This window comes from Sardina pilchardus, chromosome 5 (assembly GCF_963854185.1).
Source record: "Sardina pilchardus chromosome 5, fSarPil1.1, whole genome shotgun sequence".
NCBI lineage: Eukaryota > Metazoa > Chordata > Actinopteri > Clupeiformes > Clupeidae > Sardina > Sardina pilchardus.
In genome coordinates this window covers 23275969-23296711 of record NC_084998.1, presented here as the reverse complement: position 1 = coordinate 23296711, position 20743 = coordinate 23275969, and the positions used below count along the sequence as shown (strand labels likewise).

General features: G+C 41.7%; 1 protein-coding gene across 1 annotated transcript; it reads left to right on the top strand.

Annotated features, from left to right (window-relative positions):
• The first annotated feature begins 1055 nt into the window (after positions 1 to 1055).
• st6gal1 (ST6 beta-galactosamide alpha-2,6-sialyltranferase 1) lies at positions 1056 to 17282 on the top strand. The gene is made up of 9 exons (XM_062536989.1): positions 1056 to 1542; positions 1787 to 1866; positions 9206 to 9412; positions 9633 to 10007; positions 10598 to 10862; positions 12463 to 12560; positions 13209 to 13310; positions 13678 to 13852; positions 14428 to 17282. Exons 2-9 carry the CDS (start codon positions 1855 to 1857, stop codon positions 14694 to 14696), a joined length of 1503 nt encoding a protein of 500 aa, XP_062392973.1. The 5' UTR covers positions 1056 to 1542; positions 1787 to 1854; the 3' UTR covers positions 14697 to 17282.
• Positions 17283 to 20743: the final 3461 nt, after the last annotated feature.

Sequence of the window (20743 nt, the reverse complement as noted above, 5' to 3'; positions counted from 1 at the left end):
GTCCTGCGCTGGTGTGGTTATGTCTGCGGTTGTGTGGTTGGATGCAGATGTAATGCCAAATTCTCTGAAACGCCTTTGGAGGCGACTTTAATTCACGAGCAACAGCTCTGGTGGACTTTCCTGCAGTCAGCATGCCAATTGCAAGCTGCCTCGAAACCTCGATTCATTAGTATTGTTTTTTTTTTAAAGTGATTTGACACTAAAGTTCAATATTTCAGCTGGGCTCCTAGGCTGAAATCATTTAAGAGGTCCTTAAGAAGCCTCGTGTAAAATTTGGTGTTTTTATCACCTCGGTTACAGTATCATTATGTGCACTAGCCATAACTGGACTAGTTAATAATACACTGCACATAACAATACTGTACATATCTGTCTATACGGGTCACACCAAATATCCATATTTATTCTGTTTTTCTTATAATATGTTCCTGTTAATACACTGCATTATTTTTTTCATTTTTTTTACTAATGTTACTGCTGCTACTGTACACTGCACATATGTTGTTCATACATTGTGCCCATGTCTATTCTGCTCTTATAAGGTTTCTGCTTATACACATATTTATAGTTAATTTATAGTGTAATTAATTCCACCTTCTTATACTATTGTCTACACTTCACTATATGTCTTATACTATAGTATATAGTATACTGTGTATGTACCACCTGCTTAAACTTTGTATATCACGTTGCACTTTTCTGCTTTTTCACACTTCTGGTTAGACGAAAGCTGCATTTTGTTGTCTCTGTACTTGTGCATTATGGGCATAGGTTTAGGGGGGACGCTGGCACTAGTTCCCATCAATATCTCTCTTTGCACACTTTGATAGACATCCGGGTAGTAGGCCTGAGGTCCTTGGAGAAGTTGGCTGGATTATGCATTATGCATAGGCCTATGATGTGTAAAATAAAGCCTATTGATTTATTTTAAATGAATGAAATTAACGGCTTATTGAGGTTGACTGTTAATGTGTGTGTGCTGTTAATATAGGTTATAAGATAATGGATTTACTGAAACGATCATTTTAAGATTGAAGACCTGCAAGAATGAAACGAAGGTTTCATCGTTTGTGAGATTGTGCGACCCAACGGATGTATTTGTGTTTAAGTGCGCATAGGGGGCGCCTTTTCGCCCTTAAATTGAACACAAGCCCAGCGTTGTCTTAAATTTAATCGAGCTGGAGCATGCTCTTGTAGAGCCAGTATTAATGAATACATTCGCGCGCACATACGATTAGGCTGTCTTTTGTCATGCGGCGAGGAGAACACGAATCAGTCTTCACCGACAAGGATACGGCGACGTTGCATCTGTTACAGCTGAGCACCAGCTGTTTGTAGATGCAGATAACATTGCATTTTGACGCAGTCTCGTTCATTTGCCGACGTCTCTCAAAGACGAATGCGACGGATATGAATCAACTGCAATTGTCAATGACTCTGCTAGTCGGGCAAATTACGATGCGAGAAGGATAAATAAATATGGCGGCTGATTTGTGATATTATAAACAGAATTAAAAAAAAGAATAGCCTCGACCTCATCAGGTAAGAGACGCAGGGTTTTTTTTCTTGAATATGTGCTTTTCTGCTATCTATCTATCTATAGCCTATCAATCTAATAGCCGAATAGGCTATAGCTGTTAGTATAGGGGCACGGTAGGCAATGTAAAACCCTGTCACAATTTGTCATGCTCTTTATATATGAACAAAAATGGTGTGTTGTCATGTGTATTGTCCTGTGCCCGCATGTACCCTATCATATGATTGCAACCTCTGTACTTTCTTAAAGCATTACCTATATCGTGGTTAAAATGGAGTTGGGGTTTCCTGAGTAGAAAGAGCGCACGCAACGTGATCATGGGGTATAAGGTAAGTGATAATGTACCACTTCATGACACACTTCATGTCTATAATGACGTTTAAAAGATATGTAAAATGTTTCTATTCTTGTCTTTTCGTCATAGTTAATATTTAATAATGATGCACATTTATACTGTTAAATCCTTGCACTTTGCGATGTAGCTACTCTAGCATCTTAACTTGGTCAGTGCATCAAATAGTCTGTCCATATGTGTTTGTTGTGGTAAGCTACGGGACGCCTACAATTTCCCTAGGAAAGAATATCTGTCTAAAACAGCACATCAATTAACCCTTGCCAGCAGCTATAGCTATCAAGGACATTATTTTGAAACTCATAGGCTATAAGAAATCAGAGTCATTAACACATTTACTTATATCACAGCTTTAGGGTGATTGTGAGTCAATTTATGATAAGCTAAATATAGGCTACAATGGCATGTCAGCTAAACACATTAGCAAGAAAGCTTTTATGTTTGCACATCTGTTGTAACATCTGTTTTACCCCGCATACTCTTTGAATGAAAATTATAGCTGAATGGTCTTGCCTTGCCTCCCGTTAACATGGCCATGATCTACCTTTCTGGACAGTCCATCCCAAACTTTGGACAGTTTTGTGGTCAAATCTTTTCATTATTCTTGGCATTTTAAAAACATTTAGGTCAGCTGTCTTGCTCCTTCAGACTGATGAGATAGAAAAAAACGGTCTTAACTACTGAGTAGCATTGCAGCTGTAGCCTACATAACAGCAATTGTATTAATTCAGTGAGAAAACTGTCCTGTAACTTAACATAGATCAAACGTGCTTTATATGACCAGGCAGAGTATGCTTAAGCATCATGGTAACAGTGTGCAATGTTAAACAAGGGTTTTGATCCATCCAGTCCCATTGATTTCTCCTGCTCCAGTCAGTGTGTCACATACTGGAAATGAAAGCAGAAAGACCATCTCATGTCCAGCTACAAGAACAGTAATGATGTCTGGTGGACCATGAAATGCATTTTGTTAACACTTAACTGCATCTGAAAAACATAACATTATTAGCCATAATGCTTAGGATTTATTTGAATCAGTGTGTAGCTAAAAACTTCAGCTAGCCTGCTGTCAGAAAAGGCTTTAACTGTAAAGAATAAAGGGTGCACTTTACTTGAAGGTACATGAACATCTGTCATGAATGTGTCATAAGCATTATAAACAAGTCATAAACATTTTGTGACACTCGGTAGTGTCACTCGGTTTTTGTCATAACAGGGTTAGGGTTAGGGTTCATGTGTCATCATGACACTCACATCACTCTTACTGTACGTAGATAACCTCAAGTAAAGTGTTACCGAATAAAGTCTGTAATTTCCGTGTATCAGTTGAGTGGGTTATGTATGCCATATACATACATATGAATTTGCATTTATATATCAAAGGGTATCTGCAAAAGCACACACATCCCCCCCTCAGATCATAGAAGTGCATATTGGTGTGTTTGCACATTTACATATCAAAGACTGTTTGGATACTCAGTGTTTTGTGTGTGTGTGTGTGTGTGTGTGTGTGTGTGTGTGTGTGTGTGCGCGCGCGCGCGCGCGTGCACGCTCATGTTTTTGTTTGTTTTGAATGGCTGTCCACCTGTTGGTTATCCTATCCTCCTATCAAACAATCTCTCTGTGTGTTTTTATGTGTGTGTGTGTGTGTGTGTGTGTGTGTGTGTGTGTGTGTGTGCATGCGTGTGCACGCTCATGTTTTTGTTTGTTTGTGAAACGGCTGTCCACCTGTTGGGAATCTGCCATCAAAAGATCTGTCTGTCTCCTTGGTTCTCTGCTTCACCTGAGCTGAGAACATATCACAGTGAGATGTGGTCTCTGGCGTCTCAGTCACATCTGTTGCCCTGGTTAATCTCTCTACAACGGCAGAGCTCTGCTGACTGAGCCTTATGGGTCATCCCTCGGGGGCATTTCAAATAAGTAGAAGAGCTCAGAATCTCAAACAGCAATGCTTTGTTTGAGTGTATGAATGGTTTCTATGAGATCATTTGCTCCATTTATGTTTTATTATAAATGTAATTGTATAATTATCGATATATATTTTAAATATTTTAAATTCAGACATTATACTTCTTTTATCGCGATACAAAAAAAACATTTTGCAATAGTTTAGTAATTTGTGGGCCTATGTGCACATCTGCACTAGATATTTCAGCTTTTGTATATGTGCTCAGATGTAAATTGCAGTCGTTTATAGCCTTACTCATTGTGGTTATTTGATCCATGAGTCATTTGATGTAAATAAAGCTATGTTCTTTAATTAGCGAACATACTGTAGTTTTACATGTAACATGTATATGGTTCCAAACCTAATGTTACAAATCCAGTAATGTGCAACAGATGATGGGATTAGATGTGATGTAATATTCTTCTTTTAACTCTAAAGCACTCCAGTGATGGTCCCAAACTTCACATTGGGAGGCTGCACGGCTATAGTTTGGCTGATGAGCCGGTGATGAGATAGCTTGTAAGGGGCCCGGCCGCCTCTGTGTGCAGCGATTGGCCCCGATAGCAGAGTCGTGCCGAGCCCAACTGACTCAGTGCGGTGATGCACCAGTGGGCCACAGCACCCTGGGGCAGTGTCCATTATCCCCCCATCATAGTGGCTCCACTAATCAGGCCATTCAAGCAGAGAATGTCAGCTACAGTAGAGAGTGCATGGATGGATTCGTCCCGGGACGGGGAGTAAAGCCAGCCATCCCAGGGCAAAGGCTCGGGCATTAGCACAGTCAGTGTGAGCACATACGCGCGTCAGGCCGAATCAATTCATAGAAATGAAAAATTCAATTTCGTCCAGCCGCAAATCCAATAAGTGAAACATCTGTGGCACTAGAGAGTAAGCAGCACATTGATATTGTTGGCTGTCGCGTGTAGCCGCTCCCGTAGAGATGATTGCGTGTAGCCCTGATAAGGAAAGGACCAGTGCCAGAATGTGGCTTGATGCGGTTCTGGTAGTAATAATGTAGATGTATTTATGTGATCATTCTCCTTTAATAATGCAGTGCAGAAGCCTCTGTTGGTTAGTGTTACCATCTAGTGTTACCATATACCGAGGATCCTACTCCTGATAGGCAGCTAGATGGGTGAGAATTAGACTTGTGTCACCCTGGTCAAACTGAGCTGTTGAAATAGAGAAGTGTGGTATTTTCTGGAAGCACTGGGTGTTGTTGCTACACGGCATCTTAAGGGCACAGTCAACTGAAGGGAAGGCAAGGCAAGGCAAGTGCATTTATATATTTCATACACTGGGGTAATTCATAGTCACACCTTTTCTTTGGGTTGCGCTTTGTACTTTCATGTAAGGCTATGGCTTTGTTCAAAACGAGGCCATAATTCCATTAAGATGGAACACACATTGTCCCAGTTTCCCAGATTTGTTAAGAAGCTCTTAAGTGCTAAGAACTTCTTAGGAGTGTTCTTAGAACATTCTTAGAGCGCTCCTAAGAAGTTCTTAGCACTTAAGAGCTTCTTAACGAATCTGGGAAACCCGGCCATTGTTAGTCATCTTGGTCCCAAATGGGGGCTTATTTTCCTATAATAAGTTAATAGATATTTGTTCATATCATCATAGCTTTGTAATAAGGTAATAGATCTTCATATCATAGCTTTGTTTGTAATTTATTCATCCCTAATCAATGCCATTAGATTGAATACACAAATAATAAGATCAGGGCTATGTAATGCTATAAGACACTATTTAAAGCAACACTTAACCGTTTTTTCATATTAAACTATGTTATTCCCTTAATTAAGACGAGTTGATACATACCTCTCACGTTTCAATGTGTGCACTGGCTCTGGCGCGCGGCGCAAATTTGATAGCACTTAGCTAGCCCAGTGCATTCATTAGGATCCAAACAGAATACGCCACAAAATATAGTTATCCCTCTTACCTGCTTAGAAATGCACCACGTTTTATTTTGTCTCACCATACTTGGTCGTGTGACTACTCATGTAACTCTATTTTAAAAGGGAAAACATGGAGGTGTTTAGTCGCTTCTAACTTCTCTGTTTGGATCCTAATGAATGCATTGGGCTAGCTAAGTGCTATCAAAGTTGCGCCGCACGCCAGAGCCAGTGAGTGCACGCATTGGAACGTGAGAGGTATGTATCAACTCGTCTTAATTAAGGGAATAACATAGATTAATATGAAAAAACGGTGAAGTGTTCCTTTAACATGTAAAGTAACACATCACCCCATGTGTTTGTGAAGTTGTATATGGGACATTTGGTCCCTCCCAGTGTTGACTCTATGGCTGCAGCCTTGTCATGCAGAGTAACAGCGCTACAATTAATTTGGACAGTTAATGTCTAAAACGTCATTGTTTCTCATAGGATGCATACTCATAAGATGCATACACATAGGATGCATACTTGTTTTACTTTGCCAAGAGTAGAGTATGACAGGAAACCCGAGTTCCTACTCCAATATTTTATTTGCAAGGTAGATGTCATGCCCTTCAGCATTTAACAGTGCTTGGCACCATAAAATAAACAGAAAAGCGGCAATGACCTACTGAGAAAAAAGATTTGAAGTGCAACAGAATAAACAGTAACAGTGAATGTGAATTGTGGTACCCAATATCTTTCTGCCATATGAAAACAGCCCGGCTAGATTTAAAAAGGACCAGAGTGGTGGTTGGGGTTGTGTATAAGGGGGCATATCTAATAGCGTCCTGGGGCTGTTTCCAGCTGGCTGCTTATAATTCTGTTTTTTCACTGTATCACCAGCTTTATTTTTATTTTATTTTTTTTATTTGCTCACTTGTGTCTGACCTATTGCTTATGAACTGAACTGACTGTAGTCAGCAAGCACAGCATACTGGAATAGATGTTGTCTCTGCACTGGCTCTCAACCTGCCACAGAGCCATGGCCAGCATTGAGTTTTTGGGGTGATGTGTTGAGCCCTTAGTGTCATGTGAGGACTCTTGCAGCTGTGTTTTGAATGAGCTGCAGCTGTCTTGTGGGAACAGAGAGAGAGAGAGAGAGAAAGAGAAGGGGAGAGTAAGAGAAAGAAAGTGAAAGAGAGTGGAGTTTGCTAGTGATAAAGGTGAACATGAGGTTCTCTTTTGTGATGTCTGTGATTCTCTAAGTCGTCTGATTCTGGTGTTGTTAGCCGTTTCGGATAAACGATTCCTGTAAGATAGCTGAACAGGGAAGAAATTGGCCAAACCACTGTATTCGGTCTCTTGGAACTAATTGCATGATTTGTGGAAAATTATTATGTGTGTAGCATTATGTGCTTTCTCTTTCCTGTCACTACTGAAGAAATTCCAATGGCATTATGTAAAACATCTATTAGCAGCAGTGATTAAAAACACCAAAACACAGTTACTGATTTTTTTCAGAAATGGTCATCACACTCACCACTAGTGAAAAAGTGAGTCATGATTGCGGAGGCTAAACAGTTTAGTGCATGCATGCATGCATGTGAAGTTATCCCGTCGTTCAATGTTACTGTCATGATATATAACAAGACCTTTGTTTGAGTTGGTTTTGTGATCTTATTCAGCGTCCTGTCATTGGGATCGAAAAATAAGGGTCAACTGAGTCATCACCTGGAAGATTGCCCAGAAATCATCCAGAAAACTGTTTCCCCCTTCATGAGATAGCAGAGTGCATGCCTAAATGATTGCTGTTTTGAACAGCTGAGTCACATCCACGTACAGATCCTTTCGTAATGTCACAAGCAATAACTAATGCTGTGTCACTTAACTGAAAACCACAAGTGACATCTGCTGAAAGATTTGCTGCATGCAGCCTCGGTAAACAGCGGAGGTCCATACGTGGAGTCCTAATAGGCGCTGGGATTTACGTCCCTCCTGTACAGCTCTAGGCCAGTAATGGAGGTCTAAATCCTGCACGCAGTACATTTGTCAAAGTTCAAAGAAAAATCATGCCTGGCCTGCTTAGGGCAGGGGGAAAAAAAAGAACTCTGTGAATCTTTAATTCCCTGACTTCATTAACATGTGCAAGCTTCCCCAGGCTTAGCACGGCACTGCTCTGCTCTCCCAGGTCCTGTCCTGGGCTGGCTCAGTGGAGGATGAGCGTTCTCCTGTAGGCTATGATCAGTTGTCAGTCATCTGCGGTCACGATACAAACCACAAAATTACTCTGTGGTTGTTGTTTTTTTGTCTCCCGGTCCCCTTAAAGATGGACAGAACCCCCCCCCAGATGTCTTGTCAAATCTCTCATCTTGCACTGTTTGCGTTCTCCTCCCCTCTCTCCATCTCACTTCACTTTGCTGTTTTAAAGCAGCTGTGTGTGAACTAAGCCCGTCAATCCTCCCCTAATCCTGTGCTCTGCCAGGGGAAATGTTGATTCCTGTGTGCGTGTCACTCCAGTGCACATCCTTCTGTCTGTTTCGCTCGTCTTGGTTCGTATTTATTCCTCATTCTCAGAAACATATTTTAACGATTTTCTCTGTCCTTATTTGTCCACGTATCCATTTTTTTCATAATAACTTCCTCATATGCAGGGATGGGCAGTATTTATGATAGATGCATTTCAAATACAAAATAGTATTTTGTCATTTGTCATTTATTTGGTTGAAAATGGCTTTGTATTTGGTTTAAAAAAAAATACTGGCAAATATTTTCGGTAAAACCAGCCTACTTTTGGTGATATGATGACATATGATGATGATGTGATGACATCTCTCTCTTCCTCTCACACCAACCTCAAGAGAACTCTAATCATCCAATCGAAACACATGGAAGAGGTTGTGTGGTTGCCCTGCAACATTGCCCCTAAAGTTGCTCAATACAGCACCGTTCGGCTCTTACCCAGTTAGTGAAAAACCAACTAAAAGGGTCATGTTGCTTCCTGATCACCAGCGTTACACAGTGCAGTGTCAAGACATTTGGACACGCGTTGACAATGTCACAGACTTGTCTCCACTTTGTACGGCTTGACAAGAATGGACACATTGAATGACCTCTGTGTATGAAATGTGCTATGACTATGTAAATAAACCTGACCTGACTCTTTCATTGTGCTTGAGTCGTGTTTGTCAGAGTGGAACAGAGCACGTCTCCGTTGCTTCCCGGGGCCTATTCCTGGAGCTCCTTATTTGTTTTGTTTTAATGTTCAATCACATTTCCCTTGTTATCTCTGTCTGTCCCACCCCTCTTTCCTCGGCCTTATCCCTCCCCTTTCCCTTTCATGTTTTAGCAAATGTTCTTTGTAGTACTTTGTATAATTTTGTGTCTTTTAGTCTTTCACTGTACAGCACTTTGGTCGGCTCATGCTGTGTGTAAATGTGCTTTATAAATCAATTGTACTTACTTATTTACTGACTTACTTCCTTCCTCAGATCACCGGAGCGGGCATGGACCGCGTGAGCCAGCTGTGGCGGCTCCGGCGTCGCGCCCGCCGAGGGGCGCTGTGCATGGCGCTCTTCTGCATGAGCATGGCCGTGCTCTACACGCTCTGCGCCGAGAACAGTGTGCCCGTCACGGACGCCATCTTTGGGGAGCGGGCCAGGACCCGCGCTCAGCCAAGAGCACACTCTCTTGTCAAGGTAAAGAAAAGACCCAAGGTCTGTCAGTATGGTGATTAAGCACAGCTGCCACATTACATGTACATAGTATTATGTACATAATCATACTGATATTCATATACTGATAGCTATAATACATATGGATGGTACAGTTTTATCCAGACGTACGAAACTGTGCAATGCATACACATGAATATTTTTGTATATTTATATGCATATACATGTTCTGAATTATTTGAAGGTGTTGCGAAGTGGCGGGTCAAAGCCCATCTACGTTGACCCACAAAAGCTCCCCGGGGTGGTCCCTGGTGACCCGCGCCGGCCCATTCCCGTACTCTCCTCCGTCAACCACTCCTTGGAGACGGACCACCACCAGGAGGTTCGCCCGAAGCCCAGGGACCGCAAGCCCCACGGCGGCTTCTTCTCCTGGCTGCCACGGCCGTTCACCCGCGCCATCGAGACCTTCTTTGGAGGCCGGCGCAAGGGGGAGCTGAGCGGCTCCTGGTCGGACAAGGAGTTCTTCGGGCCAAACGGCACCCTGGGAGAAGTGTGGGACGACGAGATGTCGAGCACCATGCTGGGGAAGAGGCTGAGGAAGGTGGTGCAAAACTATCAGGTGAGGAGGGTTTCACAGTACAGTTGTATGGTTTGATTTACATGTAATTAATACATTTCACACTCGCTGTGTCATAATGATGGAGATGGAGTGAAACTAGCTACTGTAGCTACCTGACTGAAAACAAATCTCCAGCAGCAATCTTGGCACGGATAAAAGTTTGATAGCATGCTTACCATCCAATCACTACCTCACTTTAAACTTTTTGCACTGTATAATTCATTTCTATTTACTGAACATAAAGAGTCAACCCCTGATAAAGGTGAACTATGCAAGTTTTTTTTTAGCTTATTTTGCCTTAACTGATCAGCTTCTGAGTCATTGGAATGGTTATTTGTCTTATTAACCTAAAAACCACGCTTGCAAGTTTGTGTCACCGGGCCTGTGGCACAGACAAAAAGTTTGCAGCCTCGCGATCATGCTCATGAAAAGGCAGACTGACCGATTGAGTAGTGCGCTAAAGCTGTAGGGGAAGCTCTGGAGAGAAACCTGCAAGCATAAAACGATAAAAACAGCGAAGTAATCGCCAAAATGGAACAAAATAGTTCCTCTTTAACAGTTCAACCCTGTGTCTCCATCACCCGACCCAGGCGATGAACAAGTACGGGGTGCAGTTCCAAGACGCAGGAGCCGGGGGGCGCCACCCCAAGCGCTCCGGCCCCGAGCTGCTCTGCCAGATGAAGGAGAGCGTCTCCATCAACACCCTGACCCCAGAGATGGAGCCCTTCGCCCACTTCCCCTGGGCCGCCCAGCTGCCCCCCCGACCCCTGAGCGTGGACATCGGGCCGTTCAAGACCTGCGCTGTGGTGTCGTCGGCAGGATCCATGAAGAACTCTGGATTAGGCAAAGAGATAGGTCAGTGTTGTTGAGAAGCTGATTTGTGTGTTTATGTGTAGCCTTTCTTATTTTTGCATGTCTTAGTGATTTGATAGTACTGCAGACAGTACAGTATGTTAAAAATTGAAAAATAAACACTGGTGCTCCATTCTCCATTTGTTACAGTATCTGTTAGGTGCACAAAATCAAATAGTGCTACCATAACATCACTGCTCCCCATTTACCAAAAGAAACCAGGCTTACCAGAAAAGGTTGCAAATAAGTAGTGTGTTAATCACTGCTAGAAGCCAGACCTGAAATGAATGACTGAGCTGTTATATATAATATACTATATATATTAATTTTCTTTGTATTTCACAAAACCTTGTTAAAAATGTGACTCCACTGACTTCTGTATTCAAGGTGAATTGAGTTTTTATTCCCGGGACGTTGGTGAAGCCAGAGTTAAAAGCTGCCATCTCCCCTGATGCCAAACCATAGCTGGCTAATCAGTTCTCCTTCTATAGGCTCACAACGCTGTTCTCTTTTCCTTTTCCAAATCCCATTAAATCCCAAATTAAAAGTATTTTAATTTTCATGCTGCTCTCCAGCAATTTGCCACTCCGTTATCAACTACGGATAAATACCATCGTACCACCAATATCAGTGTGCAAGTTTACACTGTATATGTACAAGTTGTGCTCTGTTACCTATAACAGAGCACTGCACCCTGTTGGGTATATAATTGGAAACAACTGGAGGTGGCTTACATCATTCTTGCTTAAGAGGTCCAAAAGCCTTACCTTAAATGGTGTGCAGCATCATCATGTTTTGTGTACATTTGAGCGTTTCATCTGTTGTCTTCCTTTGTCTTATGACCTCGCTCACCCACACACTCTTTCCCGTGATACACGTGTAGGAGCTGCTACTGCAGCAGAGGTGTGTGCTTGTGAAGGGTTACCTGAAACGATGCGTGAGCGTGTGAAGGATGTGCTCCAATACTCTCTCTCTCTCTCTGACTGAAGACAATGCTTTAGGATTCAATTGACGTTTTGAGATGCGGAGCTCTGTCATTAATTATAGCCTGCACACCTGTGTCTGCATGCACCAGGAAGGACAGTAGATATCTCATATAAAAAAATAAGATTACAGATGATGAAATAGAAATACTTGTGCACTCAGCATCTGGTGCCTCCCCAGAGGGCTTTATGGACTAACTAGAGTTGTAAAATTACCTTTTTTTTTTCATGTTGCCTTTACTGCGCTGACTGTGTTCTATATTGATGTCATTATTATTGCAAACAAAGAGGAGCCCTCTGAATGAGTTCAGGTGCTGATAGAAGGATTCATGACCATGTGATGATAGTTCTTTCTGAGTCAACAATCTTGTCAAAAATACTAGCTTACTAACTAGGTACGGTTGCAAATTTTACACAAGTAGTCTCTTCAGTGTCAGCTCTTCCACTTTTTGATGCCACAGTTAACATCAGCAATGTGGAAGACAAAATTCCAATCAACTGTGTTGGTATGGCAATAAATTATTGAACTTGAATTTGAACTTGAGATAAAAAAAAATATCCAACATCAACATTTATTTATGTTTATTGTTTGTTTGTTTGTTTATCGTTTTTTTAAACAGATGCCCATGATGCTGTAGTGCGGTTCAATGCCGCCCCCACAACTGGCTTTGAGAAAGACGTGGGCTCCAAAACAACGATTCGCCTCATTAACTCCCAGGTTAGCAACGTCTCCTCTCCTTCTGAACTGCTCTTTCATAGCTGACCCATTTGCTACTGCCATGTCAAACACACAGTGATAATAAGAGGAGAATGTGCAGTAATTGCCTGGATGTTTGCTGGCTTGATAGCGTCTGTTATTTTTGGACGCCCTCCCTTACACAGGAGAGGTCAGAAACACAGGTTTGTGTGAGGTCCCTGAGAAAAGCAGGAATATTGCCTTGGAGCTCCAGAACAGCTGGTGCCTTTCTAACAATGAAACAATTAAACTCTAAAGACTAAACATTTTCTATGCAGACACACTGTATTAAATTGTCTGCGCAGAAGTGTAGGCAGAACGCACACATTACACACTTAATTGTGGAGTGGAGGAATGCATTTTCACCTATTGTTATGGCAGCTACTTATAGAGAATAAGGAAATCCAAATAAATATGCCATACCTTTTTCAGTTTTGATAAGTGTTTTGTTAACTGCCCGGCATTTTAAGATATGGAAACATTGCAAGAGCATGCTGTGTGTAATTGATCATGAAGAGAGTTATCTGTGCTGTGTGTTTTGATCATGAAGAGAGTTATCTGTGCTGTGTGTTTTGATCATGATGAGAGTTATATCTGCTGTGTGTTTTGATTTTGGCTGGTGATGTGTAGGTGATGGCGTCAGAGGACCATCGGTTTCTGTCCAGTTCCCTGTACAGCACTGGCATCTTAGTGGGCTGGGACCCTGCCCCCTACTCCTCAGACCTGAGCGAAGTGAGCAGGCACTAGGCAGCCCTCTCTTGGGCTTGTTCTCGCACTGTACACAGTGTTGGTGTCTCTTATACTGTAGATGCCAGTCCCAAACACAATACCTCCATTGATAAAAATGTTAATAAGTCATGTTATTTAATTGTGTTTTGCAGGGAGTATCAGTGAAAATGTAGTTGTGTTGTTTTGAATCAAATAACCTACTTGCAGTTCCACTGATAATACCTGGAAAACGGCTAAAATCTATATATATTCATGAAAATGCATTAAAAATGGAGGATAGAGCGTTTTCGAACCAAACTCTTTATATGTTGTAAATATAGATAATAATAAGATAATAATTGCTGCAAACGTGCTATGTCTGCCTCTGCAGTGGTACAACAAGACAGATTATCCCATCTTCCTGCAATACCAGCGGTACCGTCGTCTCCACCCACAGCAACCCTTCTACATCTTGCACCCGCGGGTGGAGTGGCAGCTGTGGAATCGGATCCAGGAGAACATGGCAGAACCCATCCAGAAGAACCCTCCTTCCTCTGGCCTATTAGGTACCCACCGCCTGCTGCTCCACACCACATAATATCATTTTCACTATCACTTCACACCGGTAGAAATGACGCACGGAAGTTTGGAAATGCAGTGAGACCGGATAATAATTACAGAGATGACTATATTGATTTGACTGACAAGGCCCATTTCACACAAAACCCACTCAAAGAAAACCTGAATAACCTAAATAATATAATTTTCACTGTCATACCGGTAGAAATGATGCACGCAAGTTTGGAAATGCAGTGAACAGAACTCAATTATGTTGATAGAGATGACTACAGTGTATTGATTTGACTAGCAAGGCCCATTTTATCATACATTAATCTTTCTTGAGACTTTTATTGTTTTTTAAAACACAAACTTATATCATTGCAACAAAAGTATTGAAATTCATTTATACATTTTTAAATTTAAATTATGACATCATAACCTATGAATTCATGTGGTGGATAAATTGTAAGCAAAGTAGTTAGTCAGACATACAATGTAATGTTCAATTTTATCATAAAGTTTGATGTTTAATGTTCAAAAATATCTTGACCTGTTCCTTTGTTGTCCTCCTCTCTCCCAGGCACAGTGCTGATGATGTCGTTGTGTGAGGTGGTGCACGTGTACGAGTTCCTGCCGTCTCGCCGCAAGACCGAGCTGTGCCACTACTACCAGCGCTTCATCGACGCGGCGTGCACGCTCGGGGCCTACCACCCCTTGCTCTACGAGAAGAACCTGGTCAAGAGGATGAACCAGGGGTCCGACCGGGACATCTACACCCATGGACGGGTCACTCTGCCAGGTTTCAGCACTTTCAACTGTACCCATGGCCTCCCGGCTGCCCTGCGCTGAAAAACAAATTAAGGAATGAAGAAGCCCCCCCCCCCTAAACAAAAAGACCCACCATCAACACTGACCACAACGCCAAAAAAATTGCTTTGACACTTAGTTTAGCAAGTCACTTCATTGAAGACGCAACAGACTGAACAACACTGCCTGATAACACGACCATGTACCATGAATATGCAAAAGCATGTGTAAACCACTAGGAGGTGCTCTAGTCTAGTCTGTTGATCTCCTACTGACACGTTTTACGCCACACATGGTCAGAGACCTTGTGAGATAGCTTTACAGGTCCCCTGGCAGTGCAAACCAGCGTTATGTTTGGTGAAGTGTGGCATTTCTCTGTACGGCCCCTAACAAGTCACATGTACAGCATCTGTGACAATCTCACATCCACCGGCGAATGGATAATGCTCTAGCTATGAGGTCACCAATTTTGCTCAATATGTATGAAAAGCAGTGGGAGTTGACACTGCCATGTCTAAAAAGTATCACAGTAACAATGAACACATACCTTTACCCCTCTAAATCCAAAATAAGCATGTTTGTGTTTACAGTTTACAGACAGCATGTCATATTGCAACTTTACACTCTGAACGAAGGATACATTTTGTTTTCATTTTGGTTGTGCTCTGAGCATACGCATTTTTGAATGTGCACTTTCATAGTATAGGCACTGAATTTCTGTGCTGTAGGCATGTAAATACTCTCACATCAGTGATGTGAATCCAGTTCGTGTCACCTTCTATTATGCACAGTGGAGCTATACAGTATGTGGCAGAAACTGCTGCCCGTCTGAACTTGCTGTTTCCTGCAGCTGCTACCAATCTTACTGCACTGTGTGACCTATGTGTGCCAAATAAATTCACTATCAGTGGAGCTTGTTCTCCATATCTACTGAGACCTACTGGAACACCTTCCAGCAAGGCGTTTTTGCTTAAAACGTTGTTGATCAACTACCATAGTGACAAGGTAGAGAGACACAGTTACTATGGTAGTTTCTCAACAATGTTTTAGGTGGAACAAGGGCCAGAATGGTACTTTTTTATGCATATTTACTTATTTGCCTACTATGCTAGATATTGGTAGCGCTAAGGGGGGTATAAAACAGGTCTTATTTGATGTAGTATCTAATGTTTTCTACAGGGTAACCAATGCAATATTTGCTACATGCTTAGGTCCATGTAGAGATCGTTTGGAAGAGTGTGTACATTTTATGCTGTGAAAATGCTTCGATCTTTGTTCAAAAGCTTCAATCTTCATTGTTTCCCCTCCTGATTATCAGATTTATTTCTCTTCCTCTTATTGCATTGACCATCACCTACCGTAGTTATTTATATATCAAGAAACATTTTTTTTGTTTGTTATTAAGGAATGTAGAATGATGAGTCAAATTTGGACTATTTTTGATTCTCTGTTCAGGTAGCTGACATACAGTGTGTAGCCATTGTCGATACCAGCGAACTGTCAAGCTAAGAGTCTGTACCGATAGTAATAGTAGGGAGGACGGAAGGCTAAGTTAGCGATTAGCAGTTAGTTGAATGCCTATGGCACTTCTAGGAGCATTGGGGAGAGAGAGAAACATTTCTGAACACTACGTGAATGTTCAGAAATGTTTTGATTCTGCAGTCATAATGAAAACAGCCTAGACTGCTGATCTTTAAAGTTCCTCGGAGCTATACAATTCTGCTTGTCTAGCATTACTAAAAGAGATAGGGCACTCATTTAGGTCAGTTTTGTGCTTTGAGACACATCCAAACACTATGTAAGGGATAATGGAAAGCCTGCAAGCCATTCTTGAACGATAATTTCCTCAAGTATTGGCATTTTCAACAACTTCAAAACCTTTACACACAGCAGATATGAAAGATGTGACTCAGAATATGTGCAATGAAAATAAAATGAAAACAGAAATATCAACCCTCTGAATAGTCTGGCTATCACCATGCTCAATCTTTTAAGATTGAACATTAGTTTGGGGAGGCTGCGCTTTGTTTCTACTGCACAAGAGGCGTGATCAATGGGCATCGTTCAAATGAGTCTGTACGCGGATAGTCTTTCAACCAATCAGACCAACAATTCGGGTGCGTCTTTTTTATGCTAGTTTCTGATTGGAGCCAAAGGTTCGGGCAGAAACAGGGGAGGGAGACGTGCAGGTTTCCAGCCTGAGCTGCCGGGCGAAATCCAAATTCGCCGGAAGTTCAGGCAGGGTTCACCCAGCCTATGAATGCTCCATTGACTGCAATAAAATACTTAATCAGAATCCAAATGTAATCTTGAGGGCCATAATGATAATGAAAAGCACATAGACATTTGTATGCTATAGATGTCTTTGTACATGGCCTTAAGTAGCATCATTGTGACTATAATACAGAATTCATCATATTCCCATCCTTGGGATTTTGTAAATTACTGCACTTGGCTCCTAACACTAACTCTACGTACTGTAGCATGCACCATGTACAGTTAAATGTATTATATATGTATTGTAGGCGACAGCTGAGCATGCCACACACCACAGTAGACAGTGTGCTCTCTTTTCTTCATACTGAGAACACTATGCAACAGAGGTCAAGTTTAAGTGCGTGCAGTTTAGAACTGATATGTCACATACAATTTAGAACTCCAACAAAGTTACTATTCGGAGTTTCATACTTTAAGTCCGTTTATTTTGTTCAGTGGAAGAACAACTCGGCTTTCAATGTCAAAAATAAACCAACGGGCTGGACAAGGCTGAAGGCTGCTTAAGTGTTCAGTGTGAAATACATTGTCCAACACATTACATTCCTGTTTACTCAGCACAAAAGATGACCATTACTCTCCAGCTCTTGTACTCTGCCAGTTAGCTCAATAAAATGGCGGTGTCCTATACTGTCGCAAAACTGTTGTCTGATTGTTCGTTCACCACTGTAAAAGGTTTTGAAATGTATTGCCTCTTATCAGTATGCCGTGTATTTAACTCCTGGGATGTGTTATAGCTGCTTCATGTACTTAAAACTACAAATCAGAAAACACCCTGAAATTAAAGAAATTAACAGGAACACCAAGTTATCGGTCTCTCTGTAAATCAAATATTTATTCAAGCAGCTTTAAGAAAGAAAGATCAATTACACCAGTGAACAGCACAGCACCTAGGTCTGCCCAGCAATTTGATAGCAGTGATTACCTCAGGTACCATGCCATGGTGCACCTGAATGATTTATAGGAGATATGGACACCTGTGTGATAACTTTATCGTTGAAAGACTATCACAGGATGCTGTAAATCCTAACAGCCAGTTCTTTTACAAAATTAAGTAAACATAACCTCTGCACTAGAATGTGAGGTGATTAGAGGTGATCAAAATAACTGTTTATTACTGTTTATTGTTAAAGTTTTATAAAGTTGACTCAGTACTGACAAACACATGTCTTTTTATGTGTGAAAAAGGAAACTTAGCAAAGATATGAAAAAAAGAGAGAGAAAAATTAGAGCACTCTGAACATAGTTCTCGATTAGCGTTTCTCTACAGTAGGCCTACTGCCCTGGTTTTGTTTTGTTATGTAGCCCCGCCCCCTTAGATCTTCTTTCAGGTCTTTCAGATCTTCTTTCTAGTCTGGAACACCGTAGTTCATAACCGTTTCAAACAAGAAAAATGTCAGGCCAATCAGCGATGAGAGGGGAAGACGAAACCGAACGTTATTGTCATAAACAATACCAGCAACACCTGCAAACATCAGAAAATGCAGTTGGAAAAATACGGAAATGTATTTACAGCAAATGGTAGACACACATTCATTGTTTCCTGACTGTTGATGCTGTTTAGTGTTTACTGTCGGTTTGTAAGGTTTAGGCAAAGTACAGTAGTGAGTAACATAAGGAATCTCTGATCAATGTGATTGGTAAGGCTGGACGATTGAAGGTGGTGCCTTTCGCAATGCAAGGTTTGTACTTATAAATCCCAATCGTGGGTCACCAGATTCTATCCACTGTGAATGAGTCTGAATTTTCCAGGCTATAGGAAGATTGGTTCATTTAGAAAGATTTCCTTTATCTTTTATTCAATTAACCGGCGCTTTTATGGACTGTCTGATTTCTCAGAACTCTATGCACTTTATTTGCTAATGTACTTTGATAATGTACTAACATGATCATACTGCAGTCTGTGTTTTAAGTCTTTTTTTAAGCACTAGAAAAAGCACTTTTTAATGATTGCACTACTGGTTAGATGTTAAACTGCATTTCATTGTACTGGTTGTCCATACTTGTGCAATGATAATGAAGTTGAAGCTAATATTTGTCCAAAGCCAATGAGTAAATAGTAAAGGAGAAATAGTGTTCCCCAAACAGGTGAGACAGAGATGCAACAGGAAGACTAGGTGACTAACAGCTGGTACAGACATCAAGAGATCCAGGTAGCACAGAGACAGTTGAGAAGCACTAGAAAGCAATTAACCAGAACCTTGGAGAGAGAAAAAATCTCTCTCTCTTCGCTCTGCTCCTAACCTGAGTCTTCCGTTGATGAGAGCGTTCATGCTGCGGATGGGGGTGATGTTATACACCATGTACCCCAGGGCCAGGTCCATGTCCTTCATGAAGCTGCTGGACTCTCCAGCCTTCGGCAGCAGTGTCCGGACTGCGCCCTCGGCCTCTGCATCTATGTCCTGCCCCAGGTGAGCAAACAGGTGGGCCAGCGTCACCATGGCAGCACAGGATACCACTGATGTGCTTCACCTGGTTGGGAGGAGGGACTTAAAATGACAGCTTGTACCACTTTGACGTGACATGTATGTATATAGTTTTGTGGAATTCCATTGAAGGGGGGCCATATCAGCTACACATACACACATAAACACACAGACACACATAAAGACACGGGCACACACACAGCACACGCACACACATTTTTTCTATGTCCATGCGGAAAAAAAAAGATGACAGCCTACAGTGGCGCTCTCAGAGTGCTTTTCTAGTTGTATTATTCGTTCTGCACAGGGGCCACAGCAGGGGCCAGAGTCAGCATTACTGGGGCACTGGTCCCTGCTGGACCCCCCCTTAGAACCGCCCCTGGCAACTCTGTTGGAAAACCCTTCCCCTGGACATCGACCTAACATCCATAATTACGTTTTCACTGGGAAAAATGTTTTTCCCATGTGCATGAATGCACCAATACTGACTGAAGGTGCCTTGATCCTGCAAGATCTTAAGGGCGTTGTAACTTCCTTTCACACAAGAGGAAGTCGGACATTTCTAACCAGCATGCAACACGTCAAGTCAGATCCTCGCAGTGCTGCATTAAGTCGAATGAGCCTTCTGCTGCTTGGACAGCGTCCCACCGGTTATTACCCACATGAGCTGATGCCCAGGATGACCGGATGTCCAGGATTTCACTAGGAAAAAAATGTCATGTGCATGAATGGACCATTAGTTATTGGTTACCTAGGTGCTCCTATTCATTTGTGATAACAACTTGAAAACAGTTAATTAAATAGGCTATGTTGATATAATTATTATTTTATTCTAAACACGAGAGATTAAACATAATTCACAATTTACTTTTTGTCTTCATTCTATATATATCTATGTGCGATATAAGTTCAGGACATTGTATGTAGGCCTATTTAAATGTTCTGTATTTGTCCTTATCTTGGGAGCTATTGGAGCCAAAATCACAGTGATATTTTCTATAGCCTAGGCTAATTTAGGATGGATGGATTAACTTTAGGAAGTCTGACTTGGCCTACTTTAACTATAAATAGTCTAGAATTACTTTTAATTCAATTTAATAACACTTATTAAATTGGTTTCATAAATTAGCCTATGGTGTAAAATATTTCGGCCAATTGTCAGGGTTTACATGTTAACCTGGTGATTAAGGGAAAGCTTCCCCCTGACACTGTCCAATTCATTGACAGTAAAGGTCCAATTGTGTCTCTGACCATGTAGCTCCTTTGCCCTATTTACACCTTCATGGCATATTTGGTTTCGACGTTCCATTGCTTATGCCTCTTTGGTTCTTTCAGACGCCCGCCCCCGCCCCCCAACATCTATGCCATAGCCTAAATGTGTGTGTTTGG

What these genes read in the sequence shown, in the direction of transcription:
- st6gal1 (XM_062536989.1), top strand. An exon ending in TTCGCCTCATTAACTCCCAG is followed by an intron (nt 12,561 to 13,208) that starts GTTAGCAACGTC and finishes GGTGATGTGTAG; the next exon opens with GTGATGGCGTCAGAGGACCA. An exon ending in ACTCCTCAGACCTGAGCGAA is followed by an intron (nt 13,311 to 13,677) that starts GTGAGCAGGCAC and finishes CTGCCTCTGCAG; the next exon opens with TGGTACAACAAGACAGATTA.